This window comes from Phyllopteryx taeniolatus, chromosome 5 (genome assembly GCF_024500385.1).
Source record: "Phyllopteryx taeniolatus isolate TA_2022b chromosome 5, UOR_Ptae_1.2, whole genome shotgun sequence".
In the NCBI taxonomy this organism is placed as follows: Eukaryota; Metazoa; Chordata; class Actinopteri; order Syngnathiformes; family Syngnathidae; genus Phyllopteryx; species Phyllopteryx taeniolatus.
In genome coordinates, this window is record NC_084506.1 from 26,579,803 (window position 1) to 26,597,426 (window position 17,624).

Here is a 17,624-nt window from a genome sequence, read left to right on the forward strand (position 1 = left end):
ATAACTTTAGTTTAGTAGTTGTTTTTTTTAATTTATAACTATATCTTAGTAGTTTTTTTTCTAAATTTATTCTAAGTAGGAGTAGTTTTCTAAATGTATTCTAAGTGTCTCAAAAGCTCCCCTCCAGCTGTCAATCAAATACTTCTTCTATCGAAACACCTATCTATCTGCGGCAGAGGAGCGACTCCTTCTGCGGCCACAGCCGCATGCAAAAAGTTCAATGATTATGAAAATAGAATATACGACTCGTTTCATTAAATAACATCTTATGGACAATAAAACCATGTCAATAAATTGGATTTAGTATTATTTAACCACTTTTACACACACTGTAGCCAGTAGAGCAGTGCAAAACATGCCAAAATTATGTACATTCAATGGGGGGGGGGAGACAAGAAAATTAAGGAAATCCATCTATAGAGACTTATCATTGTAATGGAATGTGTACAAATATTTGGCCACTTATAATAAAACCTCATTTATTATTTCATTATCCTGCTCCATTTTTATGAAGACTGAGTGATGAAGACACTTTTCTTGTCATTGATTCTTCATCCGTTTACAGACATAATGTGTCCAGAGTTACACAATTGTCAGCTAAATAGGAAAAACAAACAAAAAAAAAAACTATTACTGTGCATGACTTATAGTCGTATTTACTAAATACTGACTGCATTTTTGAAACAAATTTCCGAAGTGCCACAACAACAGAGCTTGTTTCTTCACTTGGAAGATCGTCAACGTCTCCGTCTTATCCAGCTGCCAGGTCTTCATCCACCTGTTTTGTTTCTTCACCCGACTGGCAGACTGTGTTCTCCTGCTTATTACTTTCGCCACCTGCCGCTAATGAACCCCAACCTCCCCCCCCAAAAAAAAGTACTGTTAGATTGTAATCGATATGACGATAGTGTTTTTCATTGTGCATCATTTATCTGTGAAGGAAATATAAAAAAAAATATTCAATATTATTATGGATTATATTTTTGTAATTCATTCCTTAAATGTCAAAAACCACATGAACAAAACATTATACCATAAATACAAATCCACATCTACATATTTTTACCAACAAGAGATTTGAATATATCTCTACATATAGACATACCTACATATAAACATATTCACATTTACACACTCCTTCACCTTCTCAGATATAAACCGACATGTATGTTTAAGCATAAACATACAGTGGGTACGGAAAGTTTTCAGAGCCCCTTGAAATTTTCACTCTTTGTTATATTGCAGCCATTTGTTAAAATCATTTAAGTTAAATTTTTCCCTCATTAATGTATACACAGCACCCCATATTGACAGAAAAAAAGTAATTGTTGAAATTTGTGCTGATTTATTAAAAAAAGAAAAGCTGAAATATCACACAGCCATAAGTATTCAGACCCTTTGCTGTGACACTCATATTTAACTCGGGTGCTGTCCATTTCTTCTGATCATCATCGAGATGGTTCTCGACCTTCTTTGGAGTCCAGCTGCGTTTGATTATACTGATTGGACTTGATTAGCCAAGCCACACACCTGTCTATATAAGACCTTACAGCTCACAGTGTATGTCAGAGCAAATGAGAATCATGAGGTCAAAGGAACTCCCTGAAGAGCTCAGAGACAGAATTGTGGCTAGGCACAGATCTGGCCAAGGTTTCAGATCAAAAGATCTGAAGACAAAAGTTTACAATTCCAGCTTTCATTTCACAGTATTTACATCTCGATGTATTAAACAACTCAGGACAGCGCACCTTTTGTTTGAAGCCAACCACTTTTCAAGTGAGCAAAAGTATTGGAACAGACTTTATTAAATTGACTTAAAGTGAATAACATTTACTATTTGGTGGTATAACCCTTAATTGCAATAACTGCATCAAGCCTGCGACCCATTGACTTCACCAGACTGTTGCGTTCTTCATTTGAAATGCTTTTCCAGGCCTTTACTGCAGCCTCTTTCAATTCTTGTTTGTTTCTGGGGGTTTCTCCCTTCAGGAGCTAAAATGCATGCTCTATTGCGTAAAGGTCCGGTGATTGACTTGGCCAGTCTCAGACCTTCCACTTTTTCACCCTGAAGTCCTTTGTTGTGTCGGCAGTGTGTTTTGGGTCATTGTCTTGTTGCACGATGAACCTTCGCCCTATTAGTTTGGATGCATTTTGGATGCTTTAACTGCGTCTGTCGTTTTGCATATTAGCATTAAGCTAGCAGATTTTAAACATCTTTTGTTTTATGTTTAGTTTGACAGGAAACATGAGCTGGGAGTGACAATAAATAGCTAGAAGACTTTTTTTGTTCTGCCAAACTTGCTGCAGTTTGCGGCCACCATCAGGCATTCATATCTCGAATTTTTGCTTGCAAGTCAAAGCAAAAAATTAAAATAGTCCAAGCCTCAACTGAGATCTAAAAAAAACTCGTAAGTCATATCCGTAATATCCGTATGAATAACACCAGGTGCAACCTTAGGTTAATTGTACCTTCTGCCATCCAGTGAATGAGCCCTTAATTGTTCTACTTGTCATTATACGGTACTGACACAAATAGATGAACATAGATACATTAACAGTAGTAAATAAATAACCATTTTCAGACCAGTTAGGTGAAACAGGATAATGACTTTCAACTGATGAGCTCTCATGACACAGAAACCTGACGCGCCAGAGTGGTTGGGTGTCCCTGGTTTAGAGTACTAGTGTACTTTAGTTTGACTCTGTACCACACATCAATGTTAACTCTTACCTGCGTCGCTTTCATTTTCTTTCTTCTCGCTGAGGAAAATCCGCTGCATCATGAGTTTCTTCACTGTGTGACACTTGTATTTGAGCTTGGATCCACTGCCTTCTTTTCCTGTAGACACACAAACACAAAGGTCAAGTATGACTGTGACAAAAGTAGGAACCCTTCAGATAAGACGTATAGCGTGGAGACTTTACCTTTGCCTGGTTCCTCCTCGAAGAGAACGCAAGTTCCAAGGGCATCTTTGGAAGCGGAAATGATCAGTAGTATCAGTAAAAAAAAAATTATGTATATGTATATATATATTTTTTTTAAAGTAAATTCATTATTATTTGGTATTATATATGCTTTGGATGTTCTGCAGCAACCTGCAGAAGGGACAGTTTTGTTTCAAGGAAGATTCTATCATGACTGTCAGTGTGATGGCATCTTTTTGTTTTATCTCTTTTGTATAATTCATTTATGTAGTGTCCAAAGCCTCAGTGGAAGGCGGGAAAGTAACACTTCCGTTTAAATCGATTATAATGAGGTGACTCCCATATATCTGACTACAACAAGGCAGTACCTAGGAAAGATTGAAGATCTTCACGAAGACTACCATTGTGTATGCCTGTGTATTTTATGCATCTTGATCCATTTGGCTTCCCCCTTGTGAATTTTTCTGGTCCATTTGATGCATCGGTTACCTCTCCTCTTTGCAAAGATAATGCAATGCACAAGCTCTTTCATCTTTAAAAGACTTGTTTCAGGTTTTCCCTGCGTTAGAGAGAGACTTTTGTTTCCCACAACAGTGTTGGTTTTAGCTTACCTTCATATTCTCCTGCAAACACATACTGGCCCACTTGCATCATTGGCTGCTCACTGTCAATATCCTTGTAGACAAATGCAAATATGTTGTTTTTAAGAATCACAGTGATGGCTATTTTCAAATAACAAAAAAAACATCATCATCATCGAGTCATGCATGCAAAACTCACCAGTATTTTGCAGGTGCCACGAGACTTGAACATAGCATCATTATTTATGATTCCAGAGAGCTCGACGACAACAAGCTGCTCCTTGATACACATACATACGGATATAATAATAACAATAATAATGAGCAATCTAATTGTTCGGATGTTTAAAAAATTCGTAGTAAAGAAAACAAAAATACTGTACAGCATGCATTGCTCCCACGTGAAACCGCGTCGTACTAAAACCCCCACAAAAACTAGAGTACTACCCACACAACACTGTTTCAGTAGTCCAAAATCATTTATATACATTGGTAATAGCACATATACCTCTTCTTCCCATCCGTCATCCATGTTTATTGTCCCGTCGCCCACGCGTGGATCGATATTTACAGTCCCGCCGTCTGTACCAAAACAATAGTTCGCTTACTTCCGCGAATGTTACAGTGGCCGAGAAGATAGGGCTAGTGGCATTATGTAGTTAAGGCACCGCTGAGTGTCGCTGTTTTGCCCCTTTTACAGGTATAGTGTCAAAGGGCAGACGTTTGAATTGGGAAAAGCGTCAACATTTTACTTAAATTCGAAAGGGACCGACTGGGAACCAAACCATCGCAGTTTGCAGAAGGCATTTTCTCTTCGCGTGAAATTTTGATTATGCTGATTTTACTAATTGTGATTCTGCCAGTGATGATGATTTTAATTTTCAGTTTTTATTCTCTGTGAAGCTCTTTGAGTTGCATTCCTTACGTATTAAAAGTGCCATATAGATAGAATTTGTTTGCTTGAGATGATGATGATCATTATCATCATTATCATTATCATCATCATCATATTTTATGGCGTTTGCTGGTAATAAGTGAACAGCGTTTTTGCTTTATGATAAATATAAAAACAATTGCTTAAAAAAACGGCACCGTGACCAAGGACATCCAGTCTTTTTATTTGGATTACAATGATCGTGAACTGATGCCTTTGCAAACATAATAATGCTCATTTTCCCAATACTGAAAAGTATCAATTAATAACAATAATTAATTAACAACAAATGCAAATAATAATAATAATTACTGTAAAGTATTATGCAAACATAACAATGCTAATTTCCCCCAATACTGAAAAGTATCAATTAATAACAATAATTAATTAACAACAAATATAAAATAATAATACTGAAAGGTATTAATTAACAACAATAGATTTTTTGATTTGTTTTAGTATTGGGGCAAATGAGCATTATTATGTTGAAAATGGCATCAGTTTGCAATCATAATAATCAAATAAAAAAGCTTGATGTCCCTGTAGACATTGCTGTTTTTTGTTCTCAAGCGTGAAATTGAGATGAGTCACATATAAAAACACATAGGGAAAATTTAATGAAATTGAGATGAGTCACATATAAAAGCACATAGAGAAAATTTAAAAGAAAATAACTAACTTGACCAATGATGATTTAATAACGCAGAGGGAAACTGCTTTGCGCTACTCAAGTGATTGACACATGAGAGTGTTGTGTAGCAGCTGTTAGGGTTAGGCGTGTGTGTGTGTCCATGGAATTTTCTGGACGTGCTGTGATCACACAACTTTTGGTAGGTCAACCCTTCCATAATACATAGAAAAGGTTTGCTTTGTTTAATTCAAATGTATATCTCCCTGCTGGCTTTTGAATGGAATAATGACATTCAACACTGGTGGGTGGGTGGGAAAAAGCCTATAAATAGAAAAAAAGCTGGAAATTCTTGTTGCTTCTTGCCATCTATGACAACAGCTACAGTGGGTACGGAAAGTATACTGACCCCTTAAATGTTTCACTCTTTGTTATATTGCAGCCATTTTCTAAAATCATTTGTTATTTTTTTCCTCATTAATATACACACATCACCCCACAATGACAGAAAAAAATGGGAATTGTTGAAATGTTAGCAGATTTATTAAAAAAGAAAAACTGAAATATCACACAGCCATAAGGTACGGAGCCCCCCTGGTGCCAAGGTATGAGAAAAATAAAATTCATTGATAATCTGTTCCCTCAGTTTAGTAATCCGTTCCCTCAGTTTAGTAAACTGTACCCTCAGTTTAGTAATCCGTACTCTCAGTTTAGTAAACTGTACCCTCAGTTTAGTAATCCGTACCCTCAGTTTTGTAAACTGTACCCTCAGTTTAGTAATCCGTTCCCTCAGTTTAGCAAATGTCTGGGGCTCCGTATACCTACGTATATCTGTCAAGTGAAGTAAATTCTATTTGTATGTTATATTCTTACTCGTGTGAATTCTGTGTATAAATTGTCATGTCGTGATATATCCTACATCCCATTTTTTCAACTGAAAGGCAATATTGCTGTCGTTCGAGGGGGTTGACCATTATATAGCAGTACTAGCAGGACTGGCTACAATTAGCCTGCGTGTTTCCTAAACACAGTACTATATTGAGGGTACGTATTACTAAACTGAGGGTACAGTTTACTAAACTGAGGGAACGGATTACTAAACTGAGGGAACAGATTATCAATGAATTTTATTTTTCTCATACCTTGGCACCAGGGGGGCTCCGTACCCAATAAGTATTCAGACCCTTTGCTGTGACACTCATATATTTAACTCAGGTGTTGTCCATTTCTTCTGATCATCCTTGCGATGGTTCTACACCTTCATTGGAGTCCAGCTGTGTTTCATTATACTGATTGGACTTGAGTTGGAAAGCCACACACCTGTCTATATAAGACCTTACAGCTCATAGTGCATGTCAGGGTAAATGAGAATCATGAGGTCAAAGAAACTGCCTGAAGAGCTCAGAGACAGAATTGTGGCAAGCCACAAATCTGGCCAAGGTTACAAAAAAAATTTCTGCTGCACTTAAGGTTCCTAAGAGCACTGTGGCCTCCATAATCCTTAAATGGAAGGCGTTTGGGATGACCAGAACCGTTCCTAGAGCTGGCCGTCGGGCCAAACCGAGCAATTGGGGGAGAAGAGCCTTGGTGAGCGAGGGAAAGAAGAACCCAAAGATCACTGTGGCTGAGTTCCAGAGAGACCGGGCAATAGTGGCGTGAACAGTGAATCAAAAGCTCACGCCGCCATTGGCTGGCCTTACACTCAGCTTTTATGACGCCATTGGCTGGTTTTACAGTCTTGCTTTTCAGTCACTGTTCATGCCATCATTGGTTGGCGTTATGGTCTGAGCGTGACTGAAAAGTGTCATAAATAGGTAACCGTAAGATTGGCCAATTAAGCCATGAACAGTGACTGAAAAGCATGACTGTAGGCATGGTGATGGCATGAACAACATTGACTTAAAATGCTGACCTAACACCAACCAAGTGTAAGACCGCAGAATAAAGAAAGGCATAAACAGTGACATTAACACCAACCATATTTAGTGTTTTCAGCCAGTGACTGAAAAGCAGACTGTAAGAATGCCCAATGATGACATGAACAGTGACTGAAAAGTAGACATCAAGATAGCCAATGGTGTCGTGAAATGTCGAATAAAATTCCTTTAATTTTATGCATGTAAATGACATTTACTGCATGTCAACATTCAGAGTGATGTCAGTCTCTTAAGTAGAAAACATATTTCAGATGATGTCACATAGAATCAAATTGAATGTCCTCTTTGAGCCTTGGGTGACAGGAGCTGTACAGCAAGGAAAAGAAAAGACCTGAATCTCAAGACAATGTACAAGGATCAAAACTATAGAAAGAAGAAACAAAGCTAAGATCTTGGATCTTAGATTAGCGCGCTTGGCAAGCAGAACGAGGTAGTAACGTCTTTGTACTTATAAACAAACCAACAAAAAATAGTCTTATGCTTCTCTGTAATTTGTGTTGTGTTTGAAGACTGCACAAGGTATCATCAGATGGTACAAATCTGCAATTAACGTGAAGGTGAAAACACGCCTGTTGATTGAACTGAGGAACATCTACTGAACTGGTCGCCAGTCAGATTCATGGCACAAATAGACACTCACATTCACACCTACGGACAGTTTAGTCTTCAGTTTCCAACCAAATTTATTGATGCTTACAACACTGAACTGGAAGGACTAATAAAACATTTATTCAATCTATGTGAAAGTGCCGGTTGTAAGTGTTTCTGTATGATAGCGCCTCTCCAGGATAGTATTTCAGAGTAGTCTGTAGAGTAGTCTGGCCCTCATTTGAAAGTGGTTTTAGATCTTCACCCAGTCTAATTGATCATGTCACAGACAGAATACAAGTAAACAAAAAAAAACATTTCTCTTTAAGGCACAACATAATCTGTCTATTTTCTTCCTGACCATTTACCTGCCTCATGCACACCCACTTGCTTTCCTTCCACAGCTGATTTTTTTGGTTCTTGAGCCATATAAAAAAGCGCCCCTTCAGTCTAATCTGTGATCCTGACAGGAAAGAGACCAGGATGACTCTTCAGTGGACAGCAGTGGCCTTCTTCCTCTATGCAGAGATAGCCGTCAACCTCATCCTGTGTGTCCCATTCATATCAGCACAGAGGTACAGTATAGTGAAAAAGCAAATGTTTGGGATAAAAATGAATTGTAGTGCAGTGATTCCCAAATGGCGGCACGGTGAAGAACTGGTTAGCACGTCTGCCTCACAGTTCTGAGGACCCAGGTTCAAGTCCGGCCTCGCCTGTGTGGAGTTTGCATGTTCTCCCCGTGCCTGCAGGGGTTTTCTCCGGGTACTCCGGTTTCCTCCCACATCCCAAAAACATGCATGGTAAGTTAATTGAAGACTCTAAATTGCCTGTGGATGTGGATGTGAATGTGAGTGTGAATGGTTGTCAACCCTAATGACGACAAGCGGTACGGAAAATGAATGAATGAATGAATGTCTCTTTAAGACATCCTGTATTTTGACGATCTCTTTTTCCCGATTTTATCGGATCTCCCTCCATGATACTTGCTTCATGAGGTGGTCTCTGTAGCTACTCAGCGTCATAGCTTACTAGTGGGTTGACAGGTTTGCTCACACTCCAAACTTTTCTTTCATAAACAAAACAAATGGCACACTGTTTTGTAGACAATGTCAAATGTAAACCGGCAAGTCTTGTCAAAATCATGTAGAAGTCTCATGAATACCAAGTCAAACTCAAGTCAAGACTTTCATCAGTTTTAGCCAGGCAAGTCCAGTCTAGCCCCAGTCAAGTCATACATTTAACTTGTGTATCCACATGTTGCTATTCATACACTAAAATAATATATATATAATAATTATAATAATAATAATAATATATATAATAATATCATATATAATAACACTTTTTATTCAACTAAACATGCCCAGATTTCTCACTAAGTAAATCTGTGCGTAAACTGAGATAAGATTATTTCATCATCTATACTTTTTGTGACATTGTTGTTTTGGTGTGCTGTAAGTTTTTTCAAATGTAAAATACAGCATTACCTTGATTAAGTGAGTGCCCCCATTCAAATTTTCCAGTTACTAGCCTTAGCTTGATTGATTTATTTGTAATTTTTTTGCTTTGTGTTGCGATTCCAAATTTGCAAGCTTTGGATACACTATTTGAGAAAGGTAAAAAAAAAAAAAAAAAAAGTACTGTAATACCCTCGCATGTAGGCAAGTAGAGCTACAGTCATTCATGTACTTTCAGCCGTTTATCGAACGGGACAAAGAGTCAAACACACAAATACAAAATGAGAACACTTGCAAGGATGTCATTTGGTTTTTAAACAAAACAATGCTATTTTGCTTCATCAAAAACACAAACACAAAAATGGTGGGGGAATTTTCTCCAGACAAGGGTCGCGGGCGTGCTGGAGCCTATCCCAGCTATCATCAGGCAGGAGGCGGGGTACACCCTGAACTGGTTACCAGCCAATCGCAGGGCACACATAAACAAACAACCATTCGCACTCACATTCACACCTAGGGGCAATTTAGAGTTGTCAATTAACCAACCGTGCATGTTTTTGGGATGTGGGAGGAAACCGGAGTGCCCGGAGAAAACCCACGCAGGCATGGGGAGAACATGCAAACTCCACACAGGTGGGGCCGGGGATTGAACCCCGGTCCGCAGAACTGTGAGGCAGACACGCTAACCAGTCGTCCACCGTGCCGCTCAATATATTTCAATAGGGAAAATTTATAGGAAACACAAATAAATTGAGTTACGAGCTTGGTCACGAAACAAATTAAGTCAAGGTACCACTGTATGTGCCGTTGTGCATTGAGATAATAAAGTTTGTGAAACCCTGTTCAGTGCATTAAAAACCGTCTTGCCATCTTTGCAGATGGCGTTTGGTTTTCAATTGGAGAATATGGAAATGGTTATCACCTTACTGGAACAAGTGCTTCTTCACCATGATCATGGTTCTTATGGTTCTTTTCTTTGGTGAGCTACCGTTGCTGCTGTTGTATTGATATTGATCTGCGGGAAATGCCCACAAGTATTATAACAATAAAATACAGTACTTCATTAGTCATTACTGGACTTCACTTGAGAATCTGTTTTTCTAATTACTTTTTACTTTTAGTGAAAACACTCCTTACTTTGTCAAAATAGTCATGTTAGTTTTTCAACCTCCACAAATGATGACACAATGTTAAAAAGACACTTTATTTAAGAAAATTGTTTGATGTTATTGGCTACACAAAGAGGTTTTTCAAGTCATCAAAACTGATATAATTGAAAAGTGAAGTAAAGTAGTAAAGTACTTCTAATTTTACCAGAACATTTTTTACAGTATATGTCCCTCTACCTAAGTACAGAGTGCAAGTGCTTTTGCCACCTCTGACACCATCAGATGCTGCCCGCGAGGTGCACAAGTATTCAAGCCCCGAACCCATGCAAGAAGCTAAGGTGAACTCCAATCTCTTCGACCATCTTCACATGAGGCTCTTCAGAGCTCAGCGCAACCTCTACATCTCAGGCTTCTCGTTCTTCCTGTGGCTGTCAGTCTTATTTCCGTCCAAATGTAAAGGTGATCTAAGTTTGCAAAGCAGCTATAGTGAGTGTCCATCTTCCAATACAACATGAGGAAGGGCTACACGCAGAAAAAACGTGTCTGCAGTGCTGAAGACGCTTCCGAGAACGGCACAATGTAGTGCTATCTAATACAAAAGATCTGGCTTTACAAAGATAACATTTTGACTGACACTGTCAGAGAGGTAACAATTAAATTATTTTGTGAAAATTAATGCAACAAATATTACTGGACTCTTAATATTGCAAATGTTTGGAGGGCCAGAATAAAGAACAGAGCAGGTCGTATGTGGCCCTCGGGCCCTACATTGCCCACCCTTGGGCTCTTTAGTATGGGTGTCACATTAGCTGGTTGGCAAACTCATAAATCATACATATGTTGCACAGTACTATATACAGTGAATTCCTGTTTATCACGGGGGATACATTCGAGACATCCACAATAGGTGAAAATCTGCGATATAGTGAAATCATACAAGAATAACTTTTTATATACTGTAGTTTAATCCCCCTACACACGCTTGAAATACATTCCAACTTATTAAAAAACATATTTCAACTAAAACACTTTTTAAAGTATTTCTTAGCGCCTGTTCTCACGCTTTCGCTCGCACAGTTCTCTAAAATCAAAATAAGAGGCAAGTATGCTTCAAGCTGTTCATTTGTCACTCTCAGTTTAAGCTTACTTTAAAATTTAAACATCCATCCATCCATCCATTTTCTGAGCCGCTTCTCCTCATTAGGGTCGCGCGAGTGCTGGAGCCTATCCCAGCTATTATCGGGCAGGAGGCGAGGTACACCCTGAACTGGTTGCCAGCCAATCACTGTCAAACAACTGCTATTTTAGCACACACAGAGCAGGAACACATACAATCAGACCATACAACAATACTGCATTGGTGGACGGATAGGGATCAAGCACTGCCACAAAAAGTGAAGCTTTACGAGTAATTGATACCCTCACCCCCCAAAGGTTTATAATCAGCTATAGATGCAACAAGATCAAAGTAAGGCACTAATTGTGTCTAATTGAAGCTCCTCAACTGACTTCAACATTGTTCCACGGCACCAAGATGCCACAAGAGGGTGGCGAAGCAGTACTTTTGTCAAAGTGAAGCTCCTCAACTCACTTCAACATAGTTCATTGGCACCAAGCTACCACAAGATGGTGCCAAAGCAATTACTTTTACATTAGACAGGGAAGTGGGCTGATCATAAAAACAGGGAACAAGTGAGGTTTTCAGCAAGTAACAAAGCATAGGTGTTGTGAGATTTTTCTGATATCCAGTCAAGGCCACCATAGGTTAACTGACATAAGGAAGTGTTCTCATGTTAGCTAATGTAGCTAACCTGTATTTTATTACTGCACTGAAAAGAGGTAAATAAAAGAGTCTTGTAAACACAGCTTACCCTCTCAACTTAAGGACAATAGATTCCCCCCAAAAACACTCAAATAGTTGCGAATCGTGACTAAACAGGGGAACACTGCAATGCTAAACACTATAGATGGGCTAACGGAAATTAGTATAGATGTTATGGTACATATGAACCTTCTACCAACTGCTACTTTTACACACACAGAGCAGCAACACATACAAAAAGATCATACAATAACACTTACAGGCATACATTCTTTCTGCTCTGTGGGTACAATGACTATGACTGGAGCTTACAGTCATTGGGGACCTTCTTTGCCTCTTCTTCTTGCTCTCAATTACACTGCATCTACATCCTGTAGAGCTCAGTGCTGCTCAGAATGCTGCAGCACAGCATGATACTACCCTGCAAGCGCGCAACTCAAAATTCAGTAAAGTACTGTTAAAAAAAAGATTTGTTTACAAATCTGGGAAATACAGTAGCTGGTGGCAAACAGTGAACCGCGATATACTTGGGGTTCACTGTATAGGTGTTTGGGCTTAAGTTCCAAACATGCAGTCTTGCTTTACTTGCCATTTCTGTGTATTTAATGTTACAGTGTCATGCAGCGGGTAATCATCTTGCTCAACCAGGTGGCTGTCTCTGTGGAGAACAATGCAGGTCTTCAAGCACAGATGGAGAACACTGCCAAAGCTGCCAAACAGCATCAAGAGCACAATCGTGTACTCAAACAAGTCAGAACGAATCACAGCTTCATGACATAGTACATATTGCAAAATGAGACTGTGGTAAATATAATCATTTCCCCTAGACTCTCTATGATGAGGAAAAAGTCATTTCAGAAAAGAATCAGCAGCTGAAGCTTGAAGTTGAGAGCCTGTCCAGTCAGCTGAAGATGGCAGAAGAAGGTAAGTATTCTTGGCAACCTTTCAAGAAGTGGCAAAAGTACTCACACTCTGTACAGTAGAAGTAGAGATATATATGTAAAAAAAAAAAAAAAAAAAGACTCGTAAAAGCAAAAGTACTGATTCAACTCCTTTCGTTAAAAAGTACAGACTACAAAAAGTACAAAATCAAAAAGTAAAAATGAATTTTTACTGACAAGTATAAACTATACCAGTGGTTCTCACTGGGACCTCCATTTTCTTATTGTTGCAAAGTCTTGACCCACTTTTATAGATTTTTAAGATTTTCTTTGTTTAAAATAGCCTCTGAAAACACATGTACACTATGTTATATTTTTTAATGCCATTTTAAATGAGTTTGTTGTACCGCCAAAAGCATATTGCTTGACATGATTTTCGTCAGCCAAAGGCTGTGCTGCACTATATTTGTTTACAGAGTAAACTAGTGACTAGAGCTCAAGGAAGAAGCATTTCTTGTTCTTGTGGTTTCCTACCATTTTCCATGTGGGAACTTCGTAAACCTCTGTACTGTACTGAAAAAATCTAAATAGGAATACGTGTCTTTTTTTTTACTAGCTGTCTGCAACCTATGTTGTTGTTGGTTTTCAGATTAGACTGATAATTTCTGAGCCCCAGACCCTCATGGTTTTTAGGCCAGCACAAGACACAACGCATTTGCTACGAATCATACTTGGAGCAGACAAAATTAAAGCATTCACTTAAATAGGGCCACGGATGGGCAATATCTTGCTTCTCTGAATCTGTTGCATTCATTGATTCATTTTCCATACCGCTTAGCCTTACTAGGGTTGTGGGTGTGCTGGAGCCTATCCCAACGGACTCTGGGCGAGAGGTGGGGAACACCCTGAACTGGTCACCAGCCAACAGCAGAGCACATAGAAACAAACTCACATTCACACCTAAGGGCAATTTAAAGTCTTCAGTTAACCTATCATGCACGTTTTTAGGATGTGGGAGGAAACCGGAGTATCCGGAGAAAACCCACGCAGGCATGTGGAGAACATGCAAACTCCACGCAGGCGAGGCCAGAGCCCAGGTCTCTCAGAACTGTGACTCAGATGTACTAACGGTCGGCCACCGTGCCGCCTATCTGTTACATTGTTGTTGTTAAGTACACATATCTGGGTTCAAATTTTGGCAGTTAAAATATTATAAAGTCAATGATACTAGTCCAGATATGTAAAAAAATCTATTTAAGTACAGTAACAAAGTATTTGTACTTGGCTACTTCACACCACTGCGCCTTTCTTCCATAATAATTATAAAAAGCTGTATAAAAGCTGAATTTGCCACAGTGGACGATTGAGCACCCCAAAGCAACTCATTTGAAGTCCTGCTTGTGTGTGCAGCTGTGCACAAGTCCCACACTGAAGTGGAGGCCATGAACAGGCAGGCCAAAGGTCTGGCTAAGGAGTACGAACGACTGCTGAGCGACCATCATCAGCTCCAGGTAACTAAACGTGGATGCATACATGAAGATGATGTGTTCACTGACCCTGATAACACTTCTGATTATTTGATACTATTTTTGATCAACAGAATCTTGAGAGTGCTGAAGACAAAAAAATCCAATGATAAACGGGGAAGGATACTGCCAATTCTTTAAGTGGACATATTATGGAAAATTTACTTTTTATTGTTTGTATATAGATAGAAAGGGAACTTATATTATATTATGAGTTACAAGCCGCCACTTCATTGATTTTTTTGCTTCGTGTTGCAAGCCAAAATCTTGAGTTACGAGTAAGCTTCAGATACATTGCTGCTCAAGTGAAGAGAAAAATAATGGATATGTTGGGGTACTGTAAAACCATTTACAGAACAAGACAAACAGTCAAACACACAAATACAAAATGAGAAACACTCACAAGGACCTGCTGTAGGGCACAACTCACATTCAGACCCTCACACGCAGACTAAGCAGCCAACCTGACTCCAGCTCCTGACGTCACTCATTAGACCACGCCACTTGAAGGCACACATCCAACACATGAATACTACAGTATTCTTATAGATATTACACTTTATAAAACCAGTTTATTTCAGTCCTTTGTATTGTTTATGTTTTGATTCAATGCAGTGCTATTTTTCTTTTTTAATCAAAAACAAGTAAGGAAAACGTGGAGTTTTGGTGGGGCTGGAATGGACGTCATTTCAATTCATTTCAATAGGGAAAATTTATTTTATATGCAGCACGAATAAAGTGGGTTACCATCTTACCAGCTTGGTCATGGAACAAATGAAACTTGTAACTCAAGGTACTGTAGTTGGTTTTGTTCACTGGAGTGCCTGATAAGCCATCAAGTGTGAAATTAAACAACCAAGTCAATCTTTTGTTACCTGCCTATTTCTGTAAATGTGTCTGAGTGAGCCCTGGCTTCTGCACTTCCGCCCACTGTTATGTAACAGCAAAGATTGGGGGACTCGAGTCAAATGACTTGACCCAAGTTGACTTGAGTTGCCAGTTTTATGACTTGTGACTTGCTTGCAAAATACTTAAGGCTTGACTTGACTTTAGACTTGCTAGCAAAGAGACTTGAACTACATGACTTGACCAGTCATCTCGTTTAGAGTTGGAAATCTGCATTTTAATTAAGACAGTTTGCTATTATTATTTTTTTTTAAAAGACAGACAAAGACAGAAAGAAAGAGAAAGAAAGAAAGAAAGAAAGAAAGAAAGAAAGAAAGAAAGAAAGAAAGAAAGAAAGAAAGAAAGAAAGAAAAAGAAATAACAACTTTTTTTGAGGGGGGTCATTCCAGTCAACCTGGCAACATAGTCTGCATTGTTGCGCACTTACCAGTGTGAAGTAGCCACCTGCATGAACAACGATGGAAGGAGCTCCAAACAGTGGCGTCGCTAGGCCTATTTTAGGGGGCTTTGGCCCCCCTAAAAACTTGTCAAGCCCCCCAAAAAATATTTGGTGGTATGTGTTAATGGTGAAGGTTTATAGTCCTAGCCCCCTAAAACCAATCTTCAGCCCCACCAATTAGGTTTTGTGCAGGCATAAATCTCCATCAGCTCAACAAAAAATGTCTTGGCCACACAAAACGTCAAAATGTAGCGCTGCCTCTGGCTCCAAAGATAATGCAATTTGGATTCAAGGATTATATTGTTAATAGAATGTGCAAAAAGAGGCTGGCAACTTGCATGTTTTGCAGCTCGTGTATTAAAGACACAACAGCAACGACGTCGAACTTCATCTGTCACTACAAAACAAAAAGACAGGTAAGCTAATTTTAACAGTTTAGCTACCTGGTCAAACACTTAAGTTTCATAGACTAGTTTGGGACGATTAAACATAAAAATGTAATTGTGAACATTTTAGTACAGCTAAGTAACGAACTAGGGGTGGGTTGGTTTATGATAATTGTCTGAACCTTTCGTTTCACTTCATAGGCCCGCAAAACTTTTTTTCTCTCTCTCTCTCTCTCTCTCTCACTAATGAGGCAAAGCAATGTGCACTCCTGAGCAGAAAGTAGCGCCTAAAATATAATGCCGACCGCTGAATGGAGAAGAGGTGAAGCAGCGTTGCTAGAGGTCAATTGTAGAGATTAAAAAAAAAAAAAAGGGTGTGGAGAGGTTTGCCGGCATGATGAAAGAGTTGGTACTAGAAGATGCCAGGTCTGCTGTATGGGATCACTTTGCATTACGAACACGATAAAAAAAAAGTAATGTGAATGTAATTTCCATACTACTGAACGTGTTAAAAGTGTCGCCATTAAAATGTCATCTGTTGTGTTGGGTCTGTGATAAAGCTGCCTGCTCTGCACTGTTTTTAAAATTCAGACCACAGCATATGAGACGTAACGTTTAATCGAATGATAATTCTCAGTTGTCCAGAGTCAGTGCTTCTTAATGAGATTGTTTAAAACACAGTCACATCCCTAGTTATGAGAGCATGTGCACATGTAAGCAACCGCATTATCTCTTGTTGTTTATTTTTACTTCGCTCAAAAAGATTCAAATGTTTTTCAAGATGAGTTGTACATGTTATGTTTCATATTAAAGGAGAGAAATGTTGTGAAAATACTATTTACTAGTTGTATTACTCGTTACATTTATGTTTTTTACGTCACAAAAACCTGGCATTTTAACGGGTGTGTGTAGACTTTTTATATCCAGTGAAAATACTGTACAGTGATGTGGAAGTCTTGGCTTTTATTTAATGGCGTTCTCTCAAGAACCGTACGCGTTACAAGGCTGTCACCACAAAGTACACAACATAGTTTGTTCAGAAATAAAGTTGAGTTAAATTGAGTTTGAAATACAACTTCAAAACAATTCAGTGCAATTATAATCTCAGTTGTTAATTTAATTTTTGTAACGTGCGAATACATTTTTAGTGCTATGATTTGTGAAAATATTTTATTATCACTCCAACATATGTTGTGACTAGAGCAAGACTATGACTTGATTTGCGATTTGCTTAAACCAAGTAATGACTTGACTCGACTTGCTTGAAATTTAGTTGGCGACTCGACCTGAATTGCTTGATTTTTTTTTTTTTTTTTTTTTTTTCCCCACAGTGACTTGGAACTTGCTTGAGATTTGAAGGTTATGACTTACTTGCTTGTGACTTGCACATAAGTGACTTACTCCCACCTCTATGTCACAGTGTGGCAAATTTACATAATACTAACCCCAACACAGAATTTTGCTGCCCGTAACATGACCACCTAAGTGGTGACCTAGAGCCACTT

General features: G+C 38.7%; 2 protein-coding genes across 6 annotated transcripts; one reads left to right on the forward strand and one right to left on the reverse strand.

Annotated features, from left to right (window-relative positions):
* Positions 1-462: 462 nt before the first annotated feature.
* On the reverse strand, positions 463-4,162 carry gtf3c6 (general transcription factor IIIC, polypeptide 6, alpha). 3 transcript variants are annotated; one of them, XM_061774263.1, is made up of 6 exons: positions 4,015-4,162; positions 3,706-3,786; positions 3,537-3,600; positions 2,926-2,970; positions 2,732-2,839; positions 463-858 (listed from the first exon to the last, which is right to left on the reverse strand). In XM_061774263.1, exons 1-6 carry the CDS (start codon positions 4,036-4,038, stop codon positions 752-754), a joined length of 429 nt encoding a protein of 142 aa, XP_061630247.1. In that variant the 5' UTR covers positions 4,039-4,162; the 3' UTR covers positions 463-751. The 3 variants fall into 3 exon arrangements, with proteins under 3 accessions (XP_061630247.1, XP_061630248.1, XP_061630249.1); XM_061774264.1 differs by having other exon boundaries at positions 3,706-3,780; positions 4,015-4,139; XM_061774265.1 differs by having other exon boundaries at positions 806-932.
* A 998-nt stretch (positions 4,163-5,160) lies between these two features.
* On the forward strand, positions 5,161-15,258 carry bcap29 (B cell receptor associated protein 29). Of its 3 annotated transcripts, none has more exons than XM_061774279.1 (8): positions 5,161-5,270; positions 8,064-8,168; positions 9,929-10,029; positions 10,442-10,589; positions 12,596-12,731; positions 12,809-12,905; positions 14,255-14,373; positions 14,463-15,258. In XM_061774279.1, exons 2-8 carry the CDS (start codon positions 8,077-8,079, stop codon positions 14,496-14,498), a joined length of 729 nt encoding a protein of 242 aa, XP_061630263.1. In that variant the 5' UTR covers positions 5,161-5,270; positions 8,064-8,076; the 3' UTR covers positions 14,499-15,258. The 3 variants fall into 3 exon arrangements, with proteins under 3 accessions (XP_061630263.1, XP_061630266.1, XP_061630265.1); XM_061774282.1 differs by having other exon boundaries at positions 14,273-14,373; XM_061774281.1 differs by lacking the exon at positions 5,161-5,270 and adding an exon at positions 6,558-6,655.
* The last annotated feature ends 2,366 nt before the right edge of the window (positions 15,259-17,624 follow it).